General features: G+C 43.8%; 1 protein-coding gene across 1 annotated transcript in view; it reads right to left on the bottom strand.

The window, feature by feature from the left end:
• The window catches only part of ADAM12 (ADAM metallopeptidase domain 12), a gene marked incomplete at its 3' end in the record, with an annotated part of 388,619 nt that overhangs the window by 264,402 nt on the left and 99,054 nt on the right, over positions 1-25,163 (bottom strand). The window contains exon 3 of the mRNA XM_082855064.1: positions 9,106-9,179. Within this exon, the coding sequence (XP_082711190.1) occupies positions 9,106-9,179 (74 nt within the window). The remainder of the gene's footprint in view (positions 1-9,105; positions 9,180-25,163) is intronic.

Below are 25,163 nucleotides of genomic sequence, written 5' to 3'. Positions count from 1 at the left end.
AACCTGTATATTAAAAAGAGACTTAGATGTAGTAATCAAAGTGTTTTAAGCTCTCTTCAGGGTTAGTTTTATTTATTGTCTCATGTGATCAATGAAGAGTCATTATGTCACACAAACAGAAGCATCATGGTCTTTCTGTTGAGGACATGACAACTAGAAAAAGGCAAGAGACTTGCCATAAATACACCAGCCTGTATAGCACCTGCACACAATCACCCCTGGCCACCCGGCAGGGAAGGGGACAGTGAAATGACAACCACAAAGCCAGCATCAGCTCTCCCCTAGGCCACCAGAGACCATCTGGAAATGGTCAGGACAGCCATTATTATCCACCTGGGATGCAGTTCTGGAGAGGAACCCCGAGGACACAGCAGGGTTTTCATCAGCAAATCATACACCCACAGCACAAGAAGTGAAAGACGACAAGTGACGTAATTAAACGTGGAGACCCACTTCCACATCAAATGCCCTTTTCAAGTCCTTCTAGCTTCACAGAAGGTGCTCAAGGCTGCCACGTTCTCAAATTGGCACCCAGAGGGGCACCGTTTTGAAAAGGTTGATCTTAACTGATTTAGGCTCTTTAAAGTTAAGTCAGGTTGAAGAACAAAAACTCTAAAAATGGTGTTCTGACCTTTTCCAGTGTCTGTATAACTTCAAAGACTGCCGTGAGGAGGGAAGCTCAAGGGAATTTAGTTCTTATCCAGGGAACAAAATTTAGCCCAATTAGAAAGATCTTAAATGTTCAGGCTGAGAGATTGGAACTGAAACCGGAAGGAGTTTGGTCTAGTTACAAGATCGCTGATGTCCGCGTAGCTGGCGTCAAATCCATGAGTCTACAGTCATGCTTAGAGAATTTTCTCCCATCCTTTCCTGACTTCTTCAAGGTGTAGAGGTGACCCCTCTGGTACTGCCCGATTCCCTACAGTGAGGGATGAAGCTTATTAAGCTGCAGGAATTAGGCAACCTGAAGAAGTGTGTGACTCCCTGCAGGAAAGAACATTCCCACTGGCCATGCGTCAGCCAAGACCCCAAACTGGAAGGAGCTGGCCAGCTGGTGTTTCCTGCCTATCCCAGCAATGTCCAACAGACCCTCTTGCCATGATGGAAACATTCCTGTAGCCAAATGGGATTACAGAGCACTTGAACCATGGCTAGTGTGACCAAGGAACTAAAGTTTTAATCTTTTAAGATTAATTTAAATAGCTTCGCGAGGCCAATGGCTCTCTAATTAAAGCATGAACATAGCTCCTTGAGGAACACAGAATACAGGTCCTACCACTGGGGATGCTGCTTCAATAGAGAGAAGCGGAGCCAGGCATCTGTCTTTGGAATAAGCTCCCCAGGTGGTCCTCAAATGCCCCAGACTTGAAGGACAGTGAGAGTCTGTGCGTGATCCTGGTGGAGGGGCATACCCACTGCCTGGAGACAGATCGTAAGAAGGACACAGAACTGGGCTTGGGAGCGAGCCCAGAGGCCACAGGCTCGCCCCACCTGGCTCCCGCCTGGGAAGTGCAGGAAGCAGTGACACTGCCTGAGGCCGTGATGGCTATTCAGATACTCTCGAGGCCACGGCCAATGTCTCGCGAAGTTCCACCCACCGCAGGCTCATGTTCTCCAGCCCAGAGCCCCAGCCACTGCTGCAAACATCCATGGAGCCCAGGGGCCAGGTCCACACGAGAACACTCCACAGTCACCTCCAGAGTGGATTCTGTGAGGCCCAAATGTCCACCTTCCCCCAAGACCCGGAGGACCATGGGCACCACGATCCACATCTTTGTGTCCCTGGCCCCTGCTCAAATGGCAAGTTCTTGGTCCTTTCCTAGGGTTCTCTCTTCTGATCAAAGGGCATCACTGTTCTTCCAGCATTTCATGTATAAGAATTATCCCTGACATCTTCCTTTCCATATTACACCATACATTCGACTGCCCATCCATTTCTGTCCATTCTCTGTCCAGAACATTCTCATCTATTCCCTTCTATGAAAGTCAGTGCCCTGCTTACAGGCCTTGCTTCCATGAGGCACCATGGTTCTTACGAGAAAATACAAGGTCTTATCATGGAGCCCAAGGTCCCACATGGACTGGTTTCCACTCTTCTCTCCCCATCTCCCTCTTGCTCACCAGCACACGGACCTTCATTTCCAAAACACTTCAACGCTGCTTCCCCTGCTTTCGGGAACTTTCCGTATGCACATCCTTCTCTCTAGAACCCTCTACGCTCTGCCCTCCTTTACCTGGCTCACCCCTGTTCATGCAAAGCGTAAATGCTGCTTCATTGCATGGTTCCTTCCTGAACCAGGCTGGGCCCCCTGCTTGTCTTCTTTAGCTCTCAGCACCACTGTCATTCAGTACGGTCCTGTGATGACCTGTTCAGCGTTGGGCTCCTTGACTGACCTCCAAGAGGACAAGGACTTTACCTTGTTGATGACTCTATCAGCAGTGCCAACTGTAGTGTCTGGTATGAAATAAATGTCTGTGCTAAAAACAGAGCTGCCGTATGATCCTGCAATCCCACTCCTGGGCGTATATCCGGACAAAACGATAACTCAAAACGATACATGCACCCCTATGTTCATAGCAGCACTATTCACAATAGTCAGGACATGGAAACAATCTAAATGTCTATCAACAGGTGAATGGATAAAGACGATGTGCTACATATATACGATGGGATACTACTCAGCCATAAAAAAGAATGAAATAATGCCATTTGCAGCAACATGGATACGACTAGAGATTAACATATAAGTGAAGTCAGAAGGAGAACAACAGATACCATATGATATCACTCATATGTGGAATCTAAAATATGACACCAATGAACTTATCTATGAAACCAAAACAGATTCACAGACATAGAGAACAAACTTGTGGTTGCCAAGGGGGAGGAGGTTGAGGGAGGGATTTATTGGGAGTTTGAGTTTAGCAGATGCAAACTATTATATAGAGAATGGATAAACAACAAGGCGCTACTGTATAGCACAGGGAACTATATTCAATATCCTGTGATAAAACATAATGGAAAAGAATGCATATATATGTATAACTGAGTAACTTTGCTGTACAACAGAGATTAACGCCACACTGTAAATCAACTATACTTGAATAAAATAAATTCAAAAAAATGTTTGTGGATAAATGACTAAGTAAAAAGAGAAATGGTCTCATTGATTTATTGTTGATTAACATTAAGAATCATTTGAATTAATAAAGACCGACAAGATTTGTGAATGGCGGAAGGGAAGCTGAGAGAGAAAAACATAAGATGAGATAGTAAAGTTTCTATAACACAGTTTTACCTTCAATAGTTTAGTCAATAATTAGAACCACCAGGCAAATTAAAGCCGGAGGCTCTGACAGGCAGGTGAGGCTTCCTCTGCACGAGTAGAAATGGAAAGAAATAGCACTCTGCACACAAACAAAGATTTTAAAATTCTAATTCCTGAGGATGTCAAGATTGTGAAGTTAAGACCATGACAACAACAGGAACCCAAAGGATTAGCACACGAATCCTTTCCAGCTCTTGTCAGAATTAGATGTTCGACCAGCGTCAAGACTTACGGGTACAGCTTAGTCATAACCTGATCTCTATTAATTTAGGACATTTAAAACAGGACACAGTTACAGTGAAGCCAAGGATACAACTGGGTGAAATAACTAATATCACTGGGTCCACAAGAACACGTCACTGAATCATTCAAACCCGATCATCAGAAAGAACATGAGCTCTAACCTCTTGGCACTGACTGTACACAGACGTTTATTGCATTTCGCAGATGAGGAAACAGAGAAAATATAAGCATCTTGTTGCTGGAAGCAAAGCTGGGTTTCTGAACCTGGCTTCCTGACTCCCACCGCAGCATTCTCTCCAGAAGCTTTCTCCTTCAATAGGTAGTTTCTCTCACCACCCAGGACAGACCTTTAACCTCCTGCTGACTCACTCCTGGCCTGATCCAGGCCATCCACGTCCCATCCTTCACTCTTTGCTAAGGGCTCAGAGAGTGCCCACCACAGCCCAGGCCACAAGGAAGGGGATGGAAGGGGAAGTAAAGACCCTGCCCCCTGACCTTGAGGACATCTCTAGCTGGTGGGAGAGGTGATGAAAGTCCAATAGTGGAGGCGAGAACGGTGGCAGGCAGCTTTCAAACGTCGTGCTTGAAACAGCGCAGGGGGCAGGGTTCTGCATGTGGCCTGACCGGGGTCATGCACAGCAGAATGGTGGCCTCTCCAGTCCAGGACCCACCTCAGGAACCTGCGCACACCCAGGTGGCAGCCACCTTTCAGCAGCCGCATGGCCTCAGGGGCTCACATTGAATTTTTATGTCTCATTCGCAAGAACTACTAGTCAATTTCCTTCTGCACGTAACAATATTTATTTTTTTGTTAACCCAAGAATAGGACTTTACATTTATCCCCATTAAATCTCATCTTGTTAGTTTTGGCCCATGGATCCAAACTGCTGAAATCTCCAGGATCCAGATTCTGCCACGCAGAGCACAGTTATCCCCCCCCCAGCTTTGCGTTGCCAAGAAATGTGATCAGCAATGGGCTGACAAAATTGTGGGCCAGGATGAGGTCCTGTACGCCGTCCTACAGCCACTGACAGCAGTCTCAGTCCAGCTGTCCAACACGATTTGGTTCAACCTGAACAACGGATTACTATCCTCTAGGTAGTTATTCAGCCAACTGCTAATCCACCCGGTCTCACCTCTGCGCTGGCTGCATTTCTCTACCCTACATCATGATATGCTGAGATACTGTCCAACAAATGCCTTCTCAAATATTTATGCCCATGTTTGACAAATTTAAAATGCTCCTTTCTGCAACTGTTCTGGAGTGAATATTAATTAGAGTGGCCCCCTAAGAGATGTCTGGAATTATTCCAGACAGAAGAAAAGTCAATGCCAAAGTTCTTCTAGCTCAGAGACGCCCCAAATATAAATCAAGTGGGCCGTGGGCTTCCCCCGGCAATTGCCTTCAACCAGTGACGGACAGGGCTTGAAAACAGAAAGCTGGGTGGGAATGATCTACCGCCATCAGTTTTAATTACCCTAAACCGGAAAAACGGATGTCTAAGCTGGCCAGCCTGTCCAATAAAGCATTTTGATCAAAGATGCAGTTGCACAGAGAACCTGCTTAAGGAATGGCCTGGGTATCCATGGGGATCCAGGAGAGTTATGGAACTTGTAAAGCTGGTTCCCGCAGTTCCATAGGCAGACAGCAACATCATGAAAAATGCTTCTCCAGGGAAGCTTTGAGTTTCTTTAAACATTCAATTATGGCTCTACAAACAGATTTTAAGTGAACAGCATCTGATCTCTGCACAAATTAGAGATGCTAGAAGGCAAATAAAATAGATTCCCTGAAACAACCATGTAATACAAATTCAGCCCTGTTTCATGAAGAATTGGTTTACACACGAAGAGTTTTGGAGTGGGGTTACTTAGGTGACTCTCTTTTTGCATTTGCTTTACATGATGATTTTTATGATTGAAAGCACTGAAGACACCTTTATATTGGTTATGATTTTAAAGCAGGTTTTTAATTAAAATAGATTTCTGGATATAGTCCATGGGTAGAGCTTTTTAGCCCTTGGAAAATTGCTGGGGGCCTTCCTAACATCCATCACTTATAAAAAATTTTTTATTGAAGTATAGTTGCTATACAATCTTGTATTCGTTTCAGGTGTACAGCAAAGTAAGTCAGTTACACATATACCTATATCCTCTCTCTTCAAGATTCTCTTTTTTTTTTTTGCAGTACATGGGCCTCTCACTGTTGTGGCCTCTCCCGTTGCGGAGCACAGGCTCCGGACGCGCAGGCTCAGCGGCCATGGCTCACGGGCCCAGCTGTTCCGCGGCATGTGAGATCTTCCCGGACCGGGGCACGAACCCGTGTCCCCTGCATCAGCAGGCGGACTCTCAACCACTGCGCCACCCGGGAAGCCCCTCATTTCTTTTTTATGAATAGTAAATACTTCAACATTCTTCATTACAACCATTTTCAAGTTTTTAGAGCAGCTTTTTTTCCTTCAAAATAAAAAGTTTTCCTAATTTTAACAGCAATATTTTCTTGTTGTAAAACATTAATAAAGAAAGTAAATGTCCAAATCTTTCGAGCATACATGTACATGAGTATAATTTTAAGATAAAAACTGAACGCCATGTAAACTACTATCCAACATGCCGTTCACACCGGTCATATTATCAACGCTATTTACAATAATAAAAGTCTCCATCATCATCTTTAGATGTACTACTGTGTAGTATTATTTCATAGCTCAGTCATAACTTATTTAATCGATCTCCTGTTGACCTATTTTAGGTAAAACTTTCTGCAATGAACATCCTTGAACACAGGGCTGATTCCCCCCGTAGACTCTGAAGCAGGGTACCGACCAGGTTACCTTCAGACTGGTCGGGCTCTCTGTTCTGTTGGTTGTTAAATATTTACATGTATCCTGCTTCCTCGTCCATTTATCTTTGGGTTCTTATAGCTTCATTGGGATAACTTCTCCAATTGGATCTACTGGGCCAAAGGCTATGCAAATTAAAAATTCTACTTGAATTTTTAATTTTGGATGGGTTGATTACCTTTTGTGCCCGACAAACAACCAGTAGCATACAAGCATTTCATTCTACCTATAAAGTTGTAGAATTGTTTGGTATTCATCATTTCAAAAGTGAAGTGCTTATGGAACAGACATGTCACCGTCTTCAAAACTTTGTTATACTGAAGTAACTGGTGGAAATGGATTGGAAGTGGATTATTAAAACAGTCATATTACCATGCTCTAAGTTTGAAAATGTCATTTTTAACAGAATGAAATTTCCACAATGAGTATAAGTAGGATAATTAAAATAAAGCTATAAAACGTTATAGGAACACATTAAACCGTCTCCACATACTTTTCTAAAACATGCTTTGCCAGTGAAGTTGGGAAAAGAAATAAACCAAGAAGAGACAGTTTTAAGTTTACAACTTTTCTAATTTTGAGATTATTTTGTGAAAGGCCCAGAACCGGAAGTGAGCAAATTAAGGTACCTTTGAAAATGATCTTTTATACAAATTAGCCACTGCCTAGTAGTTAGCTTGCACCATACCACCCGCCTTAATGGAAGGTAAATCATTTTCAAAGGGAACCACGAATAACACTATTAACTCACTTTACAGACTCAGAGAACCAGAGGGGCTCGAAGAAATGCATTTCTATACGGAAAAGGACATCATTATAAAGCTAAATGAAGAAGTAGGATATCATATTACACACAGACTACAATACCAACTAGGAAGACCAAAGAAGCAAAGCCTTTTCTACAAGGAAAAGAAAATCCGTATGCACGTTCACCAAAATGCCAACCAACGCTGTGTTTGGTGGCAGGGATACTGTTTTGGGGGGTGGGGACTCTTGATTTTTTTCCCTACAGTTTTCAATTTCCATTCTTCTACCTGCAGCCCTACTGTCATGTAAAGGTCCAGGGTCAGTCTCACTCGCGCCATTTACCTCATTCCTCCAACAGCCTAACAATAAGAACGGTCGCAATAAAGACACTTCCCAAATCCAGCTGCCAATCCTAAAACCCCATCGAGGAAATGCGTCACCACCAGAAGCCTGATTTTCTTTTGCTCTTTCAAGGAATACCAAGCTTCGTCCACTGAGATATTTTCAAAACCACGTACAAACAGCAGTGTACGAAAATGTAAATGTCCTATGATATTCTTACATGAAAAAAAAGAGCATGAAAATATATACTTTGCTAAGAGAGACATATCAAAAGCAATATTCAGGTTTCCGTTCAGCCCCCTGATTATCCAAGAGGTATTCCTGAACCTCTAGTTTAAGATCACCAAGTCACAAGAAAAGCTAAAAACGCATTATTTACTGTTCATAAAAGCTTTTAATCCATCTAATGGGGAGGGAGAAACACGCAAGAAAGGCAGAGGCAGGCTGCAGACCCCCAAGAAGCAGGCCACGCTATGTTACATAGACTCATTTAAAATATATATGTAATAGATATTCATATGCATTTTAAAACCTATTTTTTAATAATTGCTGTTGGCCATGGTGTCAGATACTGAAGGTTACAATTGGCCATTCATGATCCCGTTCATCTGATTTGCTCAGGACCCTCAAACCAAAGTAAGTATAAGTAAGTGATCTGACTCATTTACATAGAGATGCTGAGTCAGATTTTGGTGACTCAATATCTCTGGCAGAACTCATTTCAGTGAAACTGTCTTATCTGCACTGTCATTTCAGCAAAAAATCAGCATTTCACTGATGGGTGAGAAACAGGGACCAGTAATTCTGGAAGACAGAAACTCCAATTTTGAATCAAGCATGACTTGGGAACTTATATCTTTAAATACAGATTGCTTATTAGGAGAGCTCGATTCTTTGCTGGTACTAATCAATTAGAATAGTAGGGGTCCTTTAGATCTGAGGAACCCATGGGGAGAGCCGCAGTATAAAGGGTGACAAGAATATGAGTTATTTTTACTTGTGCCTTGAACCAGGCACAGTTTTCTCCTGGGAAGGCATACAAAATATGTAATAACATCCATGTGCTACAGGAAAAACTATATAATACCATTTTCTGAAAATATATATAATTTTTCAAAAAAAAAGGGCCAAATTTTTAAGTAAAAAGATAAAATAAATACTTCATACCATTGGAGACAAGGTCTGAAAGATAAAATAAACTCTTGGTATTTCCCAAGGAAAAAAGAGCTTCTACCCATTTGAAACTGTTTCTCCTTATACAACCCAGGAACTGCCAAAAGTCAACTAATTATGGAACACTGTTATTGGAACAGAACAGAGGATGCTTAAATTCTATCCTTGAAACATCAGGCTCTGAAAAAAAAGAACTATGAGAAAAACCCGCTGAGCTAGAAAGTTCTCTTTTAGAGTGATAAAATACAACTATTTTTCCATTGGATCATTTTTTGAAGTTAATTCCAGCCTCATATCCAAATTCGGATTATGAATCTACACATTTAGTTCTGTGTCTCTAAATGCCAACATCAATTACACAGCGCTCTCCAGTCCCCACGTTGTAACTTTCTCCTATGGTGTCATAAACAGGAATTAACTCGACTTACTTGTTTCTTTCCAGATTTACAATCAGTTCTTTGCTTTCCAGTTGTATTCGAAAATTCAAGACTCCTGGATGATTCTGAAAGAGAAATAACAGAAGTCAGTTGAAGATCATTTCCCTTCGATGTGCCAGTATCTCAGTATGCTCTGTAGGCATAGTCAATGGAGGGAGAGAAAAATACATTTTCCTCCCGGGACCATTCTGAGATCCTGAGTAGAGGAGATCAAAACAAGCAGGACGAGAGTCTGGAAAACGCATCGCCCTCCCAGACGGTACTGACACACCTGCATTCCTGGCCTCTGCACTCCTCTCCTTGGGCCACATGTACCCTTGGGATCCTTCTTGACTCAACTTCCATCTCCCATAATCGACTCCTTCCTTGGTTTCCCTGTTTCTAGAGAAGGCACTTTCATTTCCCCAACTGCTCATGTCAGAAATTTGAAGTCCTTCTCCCTCAACAACTCCATCTGATCCATGAAGAGGTCCTACTGAGTCGCCCTCCAAAACACAGCTCCTGTTGTCCGGGTCTGACATCTCTCCACCTTGCTCTGGATCAAGCCACAATCATCTCTCATGGGGATGCTGCAAAACCCTTCTACCCCGGTCCCTCCACATCGACCTGTGCTTTCCTCTCATTCATCCCCCAATGGCAATGGGAGGATATTTTTAAAAACTCAACCTCATCCACCTACCCCTGGTCATGGCAAGCCTGCACTGATGTTCCGTTGCACCGATGATAATATGCCAACTCTTTTTAAAAAATATTTATTGAAGTATAGTTGAAGTACAATATTATATGTTACAGGTGTACAGTACAGTGATTCACAATTTTTAAAGGTTATACTCCATTTGTAGTTATTATAAAATATTGGCTATATTCCCTATGTTGTACAATATATCCTCATAGCTTATTTTATACCTGATAGTTTGTACCTCTTAATCCCCTACCCCTGTGTTGCCCCTCCCCACCTCCCTCTCCCCACTGGTAACCACTAGTTTGTTCTCTGTATCTGTGAGTCTGCTCTCTTTTTTGTTATATTCACTATTTTGTTGTATTTTTTAGATTCCACAAATAAGTGATATCATACAGTATTTGTCTTTCTCTGTCTGACTTATTTCACTTGGCATTATGCCCTTCAAATCCAACCCTGTTGCTGCAAATAACAAAATTTTCATTCTTTTTTATGGCTGAGTAGTATTCCATTGTGTGTATATATACACACACACACATACACACCCATACGTACATATGTGCGTGTGTGTATATATATATGTATATATATACAGACATATATATACACACATATATACATATCTCACATCTTCTTTTGCCATTCATCTATTGATGGACACTTAGGTTGCTTCCATATCTTGGCTTTGTAAATAATGCTGCTATGCTATGCGATGAACACTGGGGTGCATCTCTCTTTTTGAATTCATGTTTTTGTTTCTTCCGGGTATATAACAAGGAATGGAATTGCTGGATCACAGGGTAGTTCTATTTTTAGCGTTTTTTGAGAAAACGCCATACTGTTCTCCGCAGTGAACATGCCAACTCTTCAATGTGGGCTGTAGCTCCTGTATGGCCTGACCTTCATGCCCCGCCACACCCACCTGCGTTGCTCTCCTCGCTCACCCAGCTCTAAGCCACACTGACCTCACCCGCTCCTCAAACACACCAAGCTCCTTCATAGCTCCGAGTCTTCGCACAGGCTGTTCCCTCTGCCTGGAATGCTTTCTCCCAACTCTGCTACTCGGTATCAGCTTAAACGTCAATGATGCAAAGAAGCCTTACCTCACTCCCCAGTCTAATGACATCCACCTCTCCCCAGCTAGTATTTCTCCCAGTCTCCTGCCCTTTTCCTCCTTGTAAGGAAGAACTCCCTTCCTGTTCATTAAAATTCAGTGTGTTGACTTGTGGGTCCACTTGTTTATTATACCCACGAAGGTGCCAGACAAATAACAGAAGCTCAATTAATATTTGGTGAAGGAGAGAATCAATCAATGAATAGGGCAAACAACTCTACCAACCTCTTCTCCCTCTGGTTAGGCAGACGCCATCTTCCTCCTCTCCTCTGGGCCCCAGGAAACCCTAGTCTGTGTGTGCCCAGCTGTCAGTGGGGGGCAGGAACCTATATTCTTTGTTCTGCCCCAGAAATCCCAACAAGGTTCTTGCCCTGCCCTGGGAATGCAGCCATGTGGCAGTGTCCCTAAACCCACACCCCTACCCCAGCTTCTCTCCCACTTAACGGGGTGGTGGAACACGCCACACTCTCTCTTGCTGAGCCCAAGTCAATGATTCAGAGTCCTTACCCCAGTCAAAATTGATGTACCATCCTAAAGTTATTCTACGAAGCTCTTCGTTTGCTTCCCCTTTCCCTGGGCATCCTCAGTGATTCTGGGGGTGGACAGTCAATTCCAACTCCCCCCAACGCCACCACCTGCTAGCATGTTCAAATGGAGGTTTCACATGTCCATGGGGCATTTCTCTCCAAAAGAACTTAAAATTTTTAATGTTTATTTTAAATAAATGAATGCTGTGTTTTCATTCTGATGATGTGGAAAGAGAGTTCAGCCAGCGTGACCACGCCCGCCCTGACCCAGCTCACCATGGCTGCTGTGCTGGTCGGGGCCGGGCAGGGCAGCCTGACTATCTAGGCTGATGTGAGAAGGGCAGAGGAGGGTTTAATTCACAAATGATGCAGCCAAGCTAAGCAAGGGCCAAATGCCATCACAGCCCAGTGCGGAAATAAAGGTTCCTTAGCAGCTTATAAAGAGCACAGTGGAGGAGAGACGGGTCAGGACGAAACTGGCAGCACAAACTCCAGATCACCTGCACCTCCCGGGTAGCCTTGCCCTGGTGCTGCAAGTGGCGTGTCAGTCTTGTGCAAACATCATCATCCGCATTAAATCAGTGCTGCTGACTTCAGTGTATTGGTTTTGTTTGCCTTTGCTTTGTAAGATTGTTTGGTCTTATGCTTGAATAAGAGATAGAAGAATACGTTTATACGTAGTTCTCTAACATTCCATATTTGAAAGACACTATTATAACTCCAGAGCTCAAGGGACTTTTTTCACAACACAGCATTTCAGCTCTACTATGAATTAACAAACCACACGCTACTATGTTTTAAGAGAAAATGGATTGCAAGTTCCAACAGCCAACCTTAAAATAATGAGTTAAGAGGAAACAAAATTGAAACAAACCCTGCAACAACATGAGTTGTTGGGTCACATGAGTTTTGGGAAAATGTCACAAGTTGCATTAACTAATGCCATATAACTGGGACAGAGTCACAGAGCGCGAAACACTACTCACTTTATTTTTAGGTAGGCCATTGGAATGGCTCTCTGTAGTTTCCTATGTCTAATACATATGGCTATTGAAATTTAAATTAATTAAAATAAAATAAAGATTAAAAATCAGTTCATCAGTCTCACTGGACACATTTCAAGGCTCTAAAGCAGCACGTAGTTAGTAGTTACCTCTGCTAGGCAGCCCAGACGTGGAACATTTCCATCTTCACAGCAAGTTCACAGAAATTTCCATCTTCATTGGACACGCCTGAGTCAGTAATAAAGACCTAAAACCTGCATCATCCAATAGCTGCCCAAGAACTAGACTATTTTTAATATTGGTGCCTTCGGGGGATAGAATTAAGTACAAACCCAAGATGGATTTTTTTTTAATGTCCTTTAAGAGAGCTCTTCTCAATTTTAATTGATGGGTGATATTATTATTATTTTTTGCAGTACACGGGCCTCTCACTGCTGTGGCCTCTCCCGTTGCGGAGCACAGGCTCCAGACGCACAGGCTCAGCGGCCATGGCTCACGGGCCCAGCCGCTCTGCGGCATGTGGGATCTTCCCGGACTGGGGCTCGAACCCGCGTAAACCCGCGTCCCCTGCATCGGCAGGCGGACTCTCAACCACTGCGCCACCAGGGAAGCCCTGGGGTGATACTATTTTTTTAAGTGGTTACTTAAGCTTGAGAGTTAAACTGTTGTATTTCCATATACATAAGATGCTTAAGTATATTTTCTGAGTTTAAACATATCTTGTTTTTTATGGATTCATTCTACCAAATGACTATACAAACATCAGTGATCTAGTGAAAACCACAATTTTACTTGTTATATTTTGATACTGTCTGGTGTTTGTAACAATTGTACAGGTTTCTGAGTGTTTGCTGAACTTTTAAATTCAATATCACTATTCCTAAACACACATCACTTCTTTTGTTTTTAATATAGCATACAAAAGTGTTTCTCAGCCTTGGATTTGCTTTCGAGTCCGTCACAAGGACGTTTACCTAAATTTATCTATATTTTCTGACACTTGAATTTAATTACAAACACATATAAGAATGTTCTCTCCAGGGTCTGCTTTTTTTTTTTTTTTTTTTTTGCGTTACGCGGGCCTCTCACTGTTGTGGCCTCTCCCGTTGCAGAGCACAGGCTCCGGACGCGCAGGCTCAGCGGCCATGGCTCACGGGCCCAGCCACTCCGCGGCATGTGGGATCTTCCTGGACCGGGGCTCGAACCCACGTCCCCTGCATCGGCAGGCGGACTCTCAACCACTGCGCCACCAGGGAAGCCCCCAGGGTCTGCAATTTGTACTCATTAATTATATCTTAGAAAAACAAGATTATTAATTATGCTTACAATAAAATATTAGAACAAAAATACATCTCAATGTTCTGTCAAGATGTGTCCCAAGAGCATATGTATGAATATGTCTGTTTATTTGTATGTGTTTTATGTATATGTGAAAAGTGACTTTAATTACAAATTGTGTTAGCCTAAGATATGGACACACACATCACTATTTACTTTTGGTTTTTTCTTACACATCACTATTTTAAAGATAAATCCTGGCAATTATATTTGTGAATAAAAATAAAATATTTGCAGCACCCTTTTTCCCCCATGAAAAGTTCAGTTAAGCTTGAACATGAACATTGGTACTAATTCTACATAAAGTCCCTATGGGAGCTGTTAGAACGTTCTAATGTTAACATATTCAAATGAATACATTTTCCTCCAGGGTGGTAGAAAGAGCTTTACCTGTATATTTTACTTGAGATCTGAATGGTATAGGAGAAACCAATGGAGAAGAACAGAGAGCTATTTTAACTCAAAACCACTCATTGCATTAGATTTCTTAGTTTAAAAGCATGTATTCATTCCATTTTCTTTTGCTTTTTAGACATTGGAGATGACGAACTAGTGTTGGTTAAATACAGCCTTCCTTTTTAAAAATGAGACATTGATTGCCCTAATGAAACCGTGTCCTTTACTGAATGCTTAAAGAACTGCATTTGCTGAATAAATCAATTAAATGCTTATCAGTAGGCTAGAAATGTTTTGACGGTCATTATAATTCTATTTTTCTAACTGGCAAAAGTATATCCAAAAGAGTATATAAAATGTATAAGTACAATTTAAAAAACAACAATAAAATAATCATCAGGGTACCTACCACCCAGCTGAAAAGTCAAAATATTACCAGAATCTTAGAAACCCCCCGTATTCATTTGCTAAGGCTGCAATAAGAAAATATCTCAGACTGGGTAGCTTAACTATCAGAAATTCATTTCCTCACAGTTCTGGAAGTTAGAAGTCCATGATCAGGGCAGGTTTAGTTTCTTCTGAGGCCTCACTCCTTGTAAGTTCCTCGTGGAAGTGAGTTTGGGCAGGCTCCCCCAAATGGTTTGCCCAGAGGGTTCTGCAAAGTAAGGCTCTGGCCAGAGACCGCTGCCCATCACTCGGACCCTCAGCTGCTCTGTGCTCTTTCTGAGGTTTCCCACAATGTACTTGCCCAGCATATCCCACTTAACTGGAAATATAAACACATTTTTAAAAAGTGATCTTTGGATTAGCTACAGTTTTTTCTTTTCTTCTCAGTATTATCCATTGGGCTGCCTTTATTCATTATTTATTTATTTATTTCTTCTTAATAACATTTTTAGTCACAATAACCTCTTAAGTGATATCCTATGACAATGTAAATGATTTTCTCTGCTATCTGTTACTTACGATCAATACTATAACAACAGTAAAGGAATCTTAAAAGTGATCTTATTTCACATTTTACTCCAAAATGTTGGGCTGTCATTCTTTAATCTGTGTAAAGGGGAGCTCACCCAAAGTTGAATTTAAATTATTTCACCCATGATGGGTGTAAAATATCCCAAGTAAATAAATGTAACTTTTCAGGGATGCATATGATTTTTTTTTTTCCTCTGATGGACGGAATGATACACAATATCGTCTCTCTGGTGTTTCTCTGTCCTTAAAGGATAGCCATTTTCAATGACTTAGAAAAATCTGAACCTGACCATGAAGTTGAAATAAGGTGGCAGTGAGCCTGCAGAAGGAAGGGGACTGCACGAAAAAATCAGATGCGGGGCCAATAGCTAAGTCCACTCCCATCACCACTTCTAGGTTATCCTTTCAAAGACAATGGTCAGTTCTGAGCCAAAGTCATTAGTCTCAACCACCGACACCAGAAACTCAGAGGGACCTAATTTTTCAAGCAGAACAACAATATTAAATAAAATATTGCATTCAAGGGACTCCGAAATAACTGGATCCCTCTCCAGCACTAAATAAATGCTTCAGGCTGCTGCCCTGGCACTCACGGGGCACGAGAGAGTCACTTATTGCTATGAATATTTAGAGGCAATCTCGATTACCACTTTAATATCAGTGCAGCAGTTCCATAGCCGGGAAGATATGGGCCCTGTGGAACTGAGAGAGGACAAAATTGAATTAGCTGGAGAATAACACAGTAAGGAACGAGGGCACTGCAGCACCATAATGGGCGTCTCTGGCTTGAGGCCTTTTAGTTGTTACGTAAATGACAATAATGTTTATTCATGAGTCATTGATATTTTTCTCTGATGGAAAATTTACATCAGCAAACCACTTGTTAAAATGTGCAGACTGGCACACATTATCTTAAGGTAAAAAGCGCTTCTGAAAGATGTGGAATGTAGTTTGAAGCTGTTTGTGTGTTACGGTGTTAGTTTCTCTTTCGCACGGATTCTTCTTACTGTATTTCTCTGCATGACGGGTTTACCGATTTTAGGCCAGTTCTCCCTTCCCACCAAAAAAAGGCATGACCTCACCACCTTTGTCATGTGTGATGCTCTGAATTCAAGCTCTTTATGCTGTTGCTACTGGTGGGATTACTAATGCTTAGATTTGCAACTAACATTTTAGATTTTCATTTTTGATTACTGTAGCTATAGCCAGATCATCTTAAAGTCTCATTCATTCACTGAAATATTGCCATTCTGCCCCACGCATCTGTACACTATAGGATTACAGTTCCCCATGCTGTGTCCATCTGAGGACAACGGCAGATTCTGAGCAGACAACGGTCGTCTGTCCCCTCCCAGAGCTCACTGTTGGGTTGTAAGAGGAGACCAACAACATGACTTAAAAGAAAGCAATCTAGAAGCACGACCGTGCAGGTTTCTCAAACTTAACCCATCTAAATTTCAACTCTTATGTTACCGCCCCTCCCCGATCCAATGCAAAGGGGAACTCGGGGAAAATTCACAGCAGCTCCCCCAGAACTCCCCAGCTTAGTTAACAATGCACCTTCTTAAACCCCTTTAGCAATGACCCACTGTTCTTAGAATAACTGCTGTCTTCACACCACCAACAGTCTGGCCTCTCTCACCCCTAAGCTCCCGGCACACCGCTGAACTGGTCAGGCTGCACCTGGCTTCTGGGCCTCTGCACCAGCTGAGCCTTTGCTGGAAGGCCCTCCTGGGCTCTCGAGGCGCCTCACCTCCCGGTCTCAGCCTGGACGTCACCCCCCGCAGGGAAGCCCCCCATCCCAGTGGGCTCTTTGCCCCACACACCACTTCTCTCTCTTTCTAGCCATCTCATTTGTGATCGTGTATTGGTGTGTTTATTTTACTTGTTAATTGTCTATCTCCCCTTTTCAGAAACAGAAACTTTGTAGGAAGAGGGAATTTTTCTGCTTTGTTCCACACCCTATTCCCAACACCCAGAATGGGGCCACCTAGAAACATCTGTGGGATGACAGAAGACAGGCGCGGCGGTAGCAGGAGATGGCGGAAGGGATACTGATGCAGGGGGCAGTGGAGGCATAAGTGCCACCTCAGGAGGTATGAAGGGCCGTCTGGGCTCTCCTCCCGGGTCCCTGCTGACCCAAGCACAAGGGCAAAGTCCATCCATCTGAGCCCCGCCTCACTCTCAGAGGCTGACGGCCCACAGATACAAGCAGCTGCACAGAGGATCCCTTGGTAGTGAGCGAGGAACTGGGCCATCGAAGGTGCCTTGGGTTCTGTTCCTCTGTGGAGAGGAAGAGGGGCTTGCTGGGAGCTGGACCACCTATACTTGGGGCGGCCGAGGAGGCCAGTGAGTGCGAGCTCCCAGCCTGGCTCCTGGCCCCTCTGAGGACGCCCGCTCGTCCCGCTTGGTTTCTTTGGACCTCAGTGATGGAGAGCCCAGACCAGAGCAGAGGGGCAGAGAGCGCGCTGTAAGAGGACGAGGGGATGAATCAGCGGAAATCAAGGTCAAACACAAGGTGGTGGCTCTGGGGACTGCAGAGCTAGAAATCAGAGCCATGCTGGGAAGGGGGTGAGAAAATCAGGGTAGGAGGGGCTTGAGGACGTCCTATTCTGCCACTTAATGGTTCTTAACTGCCCTGGGCTTGGGGGCTGAACGCTGGACACCGTGTGGTGACGTGGTGACCTAGGAGCTGAAACGTGTGGTGAGACTGTGCTGCTGAAATGGGCCCCTGACATCAGATCCCAGCAGGCTGTGCACTGGTCCTCAGACCTCTGCTGCCCTCCCGTCCGCTCTGCCTTCAGACATCTCGATTAGCAGGAAGGAGAGACAAAGTCGAGCTCCACCTGGCCGCCTGCTCAGGGCTCAGGAACCTCAGGACGCCCAGGGCAGGAGGCCGGTGGCTAGGATGGACTTCCCCATCGGCCATTCTCCCCATCACTCAGAAGACCGTCCACAGCCCTAGTGCCACGGGCCCATCGTCCCGCCCACACGAGGTACCGGCCCCTCCTGCGTGTTCAGTATCAGTGAGGCGGCACCACCGACAACAGGGCTTGCGATGAGCAACGCTGTCGCGAGAAGACGGCCTGAGCCGAGTGCCAGGGCCCAGGTCACTTCAGCATCTTCACGCTACCTCCTCCAACAGCTACGGAGAAGGTCACTGAGCCCCTGTGTGATGGCTACGGACATCTTAAGTTGGATATTTAGGAAGCAGATAGGTAACAATCCCTCCTCCTTTGAATGCAAAGGAACAATCATCTCACCTAAGAAAGACCTATTTCATTGCATCTCGGAAACTTGTTCCATGTAGGAGGCTGAACCTGGGAAGGGGTCAGGCCAGAGATGTGTCCACAGACACGCTGGGTGCTGCCACTCGGACTGAGGGACTACTGGTTGGTCATCTCACTCTGCCGGGCCTCGGCTTCCTCACCAGGAGACCGGGGATAACAATACCGTCTATCAGTGTGGTCGGCAGAATAACGGGCCCCCAGAGATGTCCTAATCCTGGGAACCTGTGAATATGTTACCTTACCTGGAAAAAGGGACCTTGCATATGCGATAAAGGGGGACAGGGAGATATTATCCTCGTTTATTCAGATGGGCCCAGGGTACTCACGAGGATCCTTAAAAGCAGAGAACGTTTCATTGCTGGGGTTGGAGAGATGCCACAGGACAAGAACTTGACCGCTTTGCTCGCTTTGAAGATGGAGCAAGGGAGCCATACGCCAAGGAAGCTGGGAACGACCTTGAGAAGCTGGGAGCGACCTTGAGAAGCTGGGAGCGACCCTTAACCTTCAGTTGGCGAGAACACAGAGACCGTGGCCCGACAGCCTCCAAGTTGGCGGACTTCTGCCAACATCTGAAATGAGCAGGGAACGGACCCTCCCCTGATGCTGCCATCATAAAGGGCAGCTCTGGGAACACTTTGATTTTAACCTGGTGAGATGTGAAGCAGGAAACCCAACCAGGCTGCCGGCCTTGTGACCCTCAGAACTGAGAGATCACAGATGGCTGTTGTTTCAAGCCACCTAAGTTGTGGGGGTTTGTTAGGGCAGAGATAGAAAACTGAACCATCAGGAAGGTTGCTGTGAGATTCAAGTGGTAAAATGTCTGTTTGGAAACCATCCTGCGTGCTAAAATGCAAATGCATTTTTATTACGTAAGTCCAATCACAAACGAAGCTGCTACTTCCCAGCATGACAGTGACAAAACACCATTTCACTTGTTATTTATTGCTATTTACCCAAATTGCAACCCTTTTATGCTTTCTGTATTTTGATCTAAATATATTAAGTTTTTTAAAACGCTAACAAGTTTTCAAAAAGAAATATAATACATTCATTAATTGGGGGCCTGTTTATAAGGCAGGCACCAGGCCAGTTCCTGGGGAGATGGCTCAAAGCAACTTATCTCCTCCCTTGTGTTAGCAGTAGGAGGCCCTTTGTCCTGTCACTTTAGCAGCAATATTTTAACTTAACCTTTACACCCCATGCTTCACTAGCCTCTGACCCAAGCACACCTTTCACATCTTTGGATCACACAATGCCTTACCTAACCAATTGATTCTTTTCTTAAAGAACTAGAGATGAAGAATAAGTAATTAACGGATGACTAGATCTTTTCCCCAGCTTCCCCTTCAGTCATCTCACGGGCAAACTGCACGAACAGGACAGCATCTAAAGAAAGACCACAAGGAGTCAGCAAGTCTGCACACAGTGAAGGATGACGAAGACTCTGACCTCCTCTCTAAACGATTAACTGCGCCTAGCTTCCCCTTCTACCCTTAAAAGACTTTCATGGCCAAGCAGAATCTTTTGAGTTGGTTCTTGGACACGAGTCCGCATTCTCGCCAGGTTGCCGGCCTCCTGAATAAAGCAGACTTTCCTTTTCCAACCAACACTTGCCTCTTGAGTATTGGCTTTCGAGCCTCAAGCAACCAAACCTGGTTTGGTAGCCCTTGTTAGTACGGAAAGAAGATATTATACCTATATGACCAGTGTTACGGAAGGCGACAGAAGGTTCTGAAAGACCCAAATGGACACAACACAAGATACACGCATGCACGTCATCTTGACGTGAACTATTCTAAAGATAAGACTTTCTAAGATTTGCTTACTGATATAATCAGGGATATTATAACATTAGAAAACAGAACCGAGCATTACTTTTTGGAATGACTTGCCTAGTCTTACAAGACACAGCTGTACAGTAACATGCACTGTGTTTATTAACTAGAAAGTTTGGTTTCCAATAGAAAATTCATTTATCTAACTAATTTTATGTCTGGCAACTTCCATACACCATTTTATTTTTTCCTACAACAACATTTCGAAACTGTCAGTCAGAGGAAGTTAATAGCTTAAGTTGCTAGTTAGCTTGCATGCAAGCTGTCTTCCAGGGAGAATATCCCATTCATATGTTGACTAAGGGCCATTTATAAAGCATCGCTGTAATCTCTTTCAAATAAACATTAGTGGAATATAATAAACTCTTTAAAAAGTAATCCTGCTATCGATCACGGAGGCACTGCCAAATCATTCTGTCCTAACTGAAGCCTGGTGCAAACAGGTTTTTCTGCTGCAAACAGAATTACAGCTAACTGCTCACTTTTTATAAAACATACCCTAATTGCCCCGTGAAAACTCATGCTAAAAGCCTCACGGAAAGCTATGAGATTTCACAGCTTCAGACAAAAATTGCAGTATGACTGTCCCCAGCTTTTCCCATCGCTTGCCCTGTCACGCTATTTCTTGGGGCATTTGGGCCTCAGAAGCAGGAGGGAGAGAGAGCAGGAAGGAGAAAGGTTGCTGGCAGGCGCTGGAGGAGGCCTCCAGGGGCAGAGTTAGGAGATGGAGCCAGAGAGGATGGTGCTGTGGACATAGATGCGTGCAGCCTTGCGACAGAGGACACAAGAAGGGCAGTGGAGGACTCAAGGGGCCACTCACTCCACTGGGTTCAAAGGACTTTGCACCCCTTGAAGATACAGTTTTCCATCTTTATCCTAGCTCGGTTCTGGGATAGGGAGGTCCTCAATCAGTGTACTTTGCTGAATGAAACTTGAGTTCAACTTTCTTTTCTGTTAAAATACTAGTAAAGTCAACCAATCATAACTCCAGTAACTCTTATAGGCAACTTTGTCTTCTACGTAGAGGACCCTCAAGTCCAAATCTCCAGCTCCAGCCTCTATCTTGTGATGGGAACGCCCACAAGTCAGGTCGAACAGATCCCTTACCAGCGACTCAAATGCTACTGGGTTTAAAACTCACTCCCCACGTTTCCCATCGTCTCCACGACTTCCTGAAGCACACTCCTCATCCTGGACCCCTTCTTTTCCCTGTTGTCATCATCATCATCCTTTTGTGCCACCTTTGTACCATCCTGCGACTCTCGTCTTTCTCCCCATCTCATGTTGAATTAGTGGTCAAGCCCTGTGGACCCTGTCTCTGGATATCTCTGGAATTCTTTCTGTTCCTGCTGCGTGGTCCTCACCCCAGCTCTCCTGACCACTCGTGCATCAGCCAGTCCTAGACACGGTTCCCTGAGCTCTTTCACGAATGCAGGGCTCAAATCCTACGTCTCCCTTTCATCTTGGTCTGAAGCAGAGGTTGCTCAGCTTTTCATCCTCTTCAGTCTGTCCACCCTCCCTCCCTCTCCACTCAATGCTCAAGGGCAGAGTTGACAAACATTTCCTATAAAGAGACACGTCCTAAATATTTTAAGTTTTGCGGGCCATTTGGTCTTTGCCAGGACTACTCAACTCTGCCCTTGCAGGCAAATACAGCCACAGACAATACCTAAATGAATGAGCGTGGCTATGTGCCACTAAAACCTTATTTATGGACACCAATGTATGAATTTCATGTAATTTTATATATCATGAAATACTCATCATCTTTTGATTTTTTTTCCCAGCCACTTAAAAATGTAAAAAACATTCTCGAACCCGAGCTAGCCTCCAAATCACCTGGAGGGCTTGTTGAAATGCAGATTGTAGGGTCCATCACAGAGTTTCTTATTCAGCAGACCTGAGACAGGGCCTGGGCATCTGGACTTCTAATAAGTACCCAGGTGATGCTGCTGCTGTTGGCCCGGGGTCAGATTTTCCGGATCACCGTGCTAGACCAAGTTTCACAGGGTGACAGTTCACAAGCTCCACTCAGCCTGCAGCGAATGTTGGTTTGGCCCCAAAGTGCATGCCACCCAATTTGTCAATTTGATTTAATTGCTAGCCGCTAAGAGTCAGGAGAATTCTCAGACAAACCTGGATGTGTTGCTTCCCAGAGGAAAAAAAATATCAGAAAAATGGCAACCCTGGGCTTGCACTTCACGGGACAAGAATTGGCTGAAAGTGAAGAGAAGCTGCCTGTTCTTCCAGCCCCACCTGCCCTACGTTATCTGCACATGGAGGCCAAGGGGCAAAGGTGATCTATCGTCTTATGCCTGGCCAGCTTTGCTTGTTTATAACACCAACCTGGCCCCTTGTAGCATTTGAATTCGCAATCTCTGGGCTAATGTCAAACAGGATGTGGATACTGGTTGGATGATTAGAAATATGCATGGAAGGAATGAGCTCAGCTTTCCTCTCTTGCCTCCTCTGGCCTCCCGAACTCCTTCTCATCCCACAAGGCCCCTGAGCGGCTCCTAACCTTTGAAGCCCTCCGTGACGATTCAGGTAGAACTCTCCTCTCTTCTCCCTGCACATTACACTCCCACATTCTGCCTGGACTATACTTATTTCTGTTCATAGCAAAGTGCTCACTAGGCTACAGGCTCCAGGAAGCCTTAGCCAACTTTGAATATCCACCAAGCTGCCTCAGGTGCTACTTTCTTATACATCCAAAGCACGAAACCAATGCTTACTGGTTTGATTAACTTAAACTTGATCAATACATTCAAAAATGTGGCTCATTCATCTTTTCATCAAATAGTTACATGCCAGATACTGTGTGCTATGTTCAGGCAGTCTACCCTGCTAACCAGTCGTGACCCTCACTACAAAGTTCAGAGTCATGAAAATAGCTTATTATACTGAACAAAGGAATATACCAGCTACTTTGTTATTGATGTTGTGTTGACAAAGTTCCATATTTAAATCCACCCTCAATACAGACAACTTTTAGACCAATATAGAAAATCTCGTCCTTGCTGAGAGCGAGGCTGGAGTTATCACAAATGTGTGATCAGCAAATCCTTTGCCTATTTTGAGCTTTCCTGGATTAGCCATCTTAAACTAAACCACAGAGTGTAAATGTGACAGCATTTAAGAGGCTACTGTGGAAACTGCAGGATTTCTACCAGGACGATACTAGCGGCCACCAAGTGGTCATAACGAATGATGTTCACAGTCACCACTGTGCCTTCATGTCCTTCACTGGCTGTCCATGGCTTTCACTTTGGGAAAGGACAGCCAGGAGCGCTCAGGGATTCCTTTTTGTCCTGCTGGGCAGAAAAAAGAGCAGCTCCATTCCTATAAATGACTTTGTAACATCTATGCAAAACTGGACCAATAATCAATTACCTGGACTTTAAAACTAAGTAATGTTGACTTAACAAAGAAGAGTCAAGATAGCTAACAGATGCAGCATGGGGTATGAATAATTTATAGCTGACTTACAAGGTTTTTAACCAATGAAAACCAAAATTCCATTCTTTTCTAGAGATAGAATGTCATACAGGGATACCTGCTTAAGTCCTGCTGAAAAAATCTTTTATTTGTAACAGTTTCAAGGAGAAAAGTTCAGAAATGATTTCAGATTAGTTACTTGCTAGAGGACATTTTGTATAAACAAAATTGTGTGTACGTATGTGGATTTTTCTCAAACAGAAAATAGGATCTTACCTAAAGGTGCAATGAAATAAGGAACAATAAAAACTGTTGCATGGTCATCAAGTTTAAATTAAAGGTTTCCCTGCTAATTCTTTATAAATAGAAAAGCTGGGCTTACACAGGGAACTATACTCAATACCTTATAATGACTTACAATGGAAAAGAATCTGAATATATATACGTGTGTAAAACTGAACCACTTCACTGTACACCTAAAACTAAAACAACATAGTAAATCAATTACACTTCAGTAAAGAAATTTTTTTTAAAAAAGCTGGGCTTAGTGGAAGATAAAAGGAAGTGGGGCTTCCCTGGTGGCGCAGTGGTTGAGAGTCCGCCTGCCAATGCAGGGGACACGGGTTCGTGCCCCGGTCCAGGAAGATCCCACATGCCGCGGAGCAGCTAGGCCCGTGAGCCATGGCCGCTGAGGCTGTGCGTCTGGAGCCTGTGCTCCACAACGGGAGAGGCCGCAACAGTGAGAGGCCCGCGTACCGTAAAAAAAAAAAAAAAAAAAAAAAAGAAGTGATCAATTAAGCCCATCAGTAGCTTTACCCTAAACTAGAACTCGATTTTTTCATTACAGCCACCTTCCCCTCCCTAAAAAAAAAAAAAAAAAAAAAAAAAAAGGATCACAACAGACTCAGGGTCAAATTCAAGCTCCATGAATTACTACCTCTGCTGTGGCTTAGTCATTGTCAGCCTCTCTGAGCCCATTTCTTCACTTGTAAATCATAATAATATCAGCTGGGAGGATTAATGACATGGTTTATATCAACACGTGGACAGGGCTGGCACATACGAGGCACTTAATGTGACTGACAGTAAGAATCACACCACACCGCTGCTTGGATCGATGACACCTCTGTTCCTTTTGCTAAGAACGTATTTTTGCTTCCCAATCCAGCAAAGTAGTCCCATTCTTATAATCTACTTTCCATTTTGTTGTAAACCATAACATCTGATAGCAAAAATACAGATGCACACACATATTTATTTCTGTTCTTCTATTGGAATTGTTGAGAAAAAGAATTCCTCGTAAGAGCCTTATCCAAACTGTCAATCATGGTTACCTGAGCAAGAAAAGAAAGATGAATAAATCCCTTCTCAAAAATTTAGGGGACGGGCTTCCCTGGTGGCGCAGTGGTTGAGAGTCCGCCTGCCGATGCAGGGGACGGGGGTTCGTGCC

Source organism: Leucopleurus acutus (assembly GCF_964270905.1).
Source record: "Leucopleurus acutus genome assembly, chromosome: 14".
NCBI classification, from domain to species: domain Eukaryota; kingdom Metazoa; phylum Chordata; class Mammalia; order Artiodactyla; family Delphinidae; genus Leucopleurus; species Leucopleurus acutus.
This window is presented reverse-complemented; position numbering and strand designations above follow the sequence as displayed.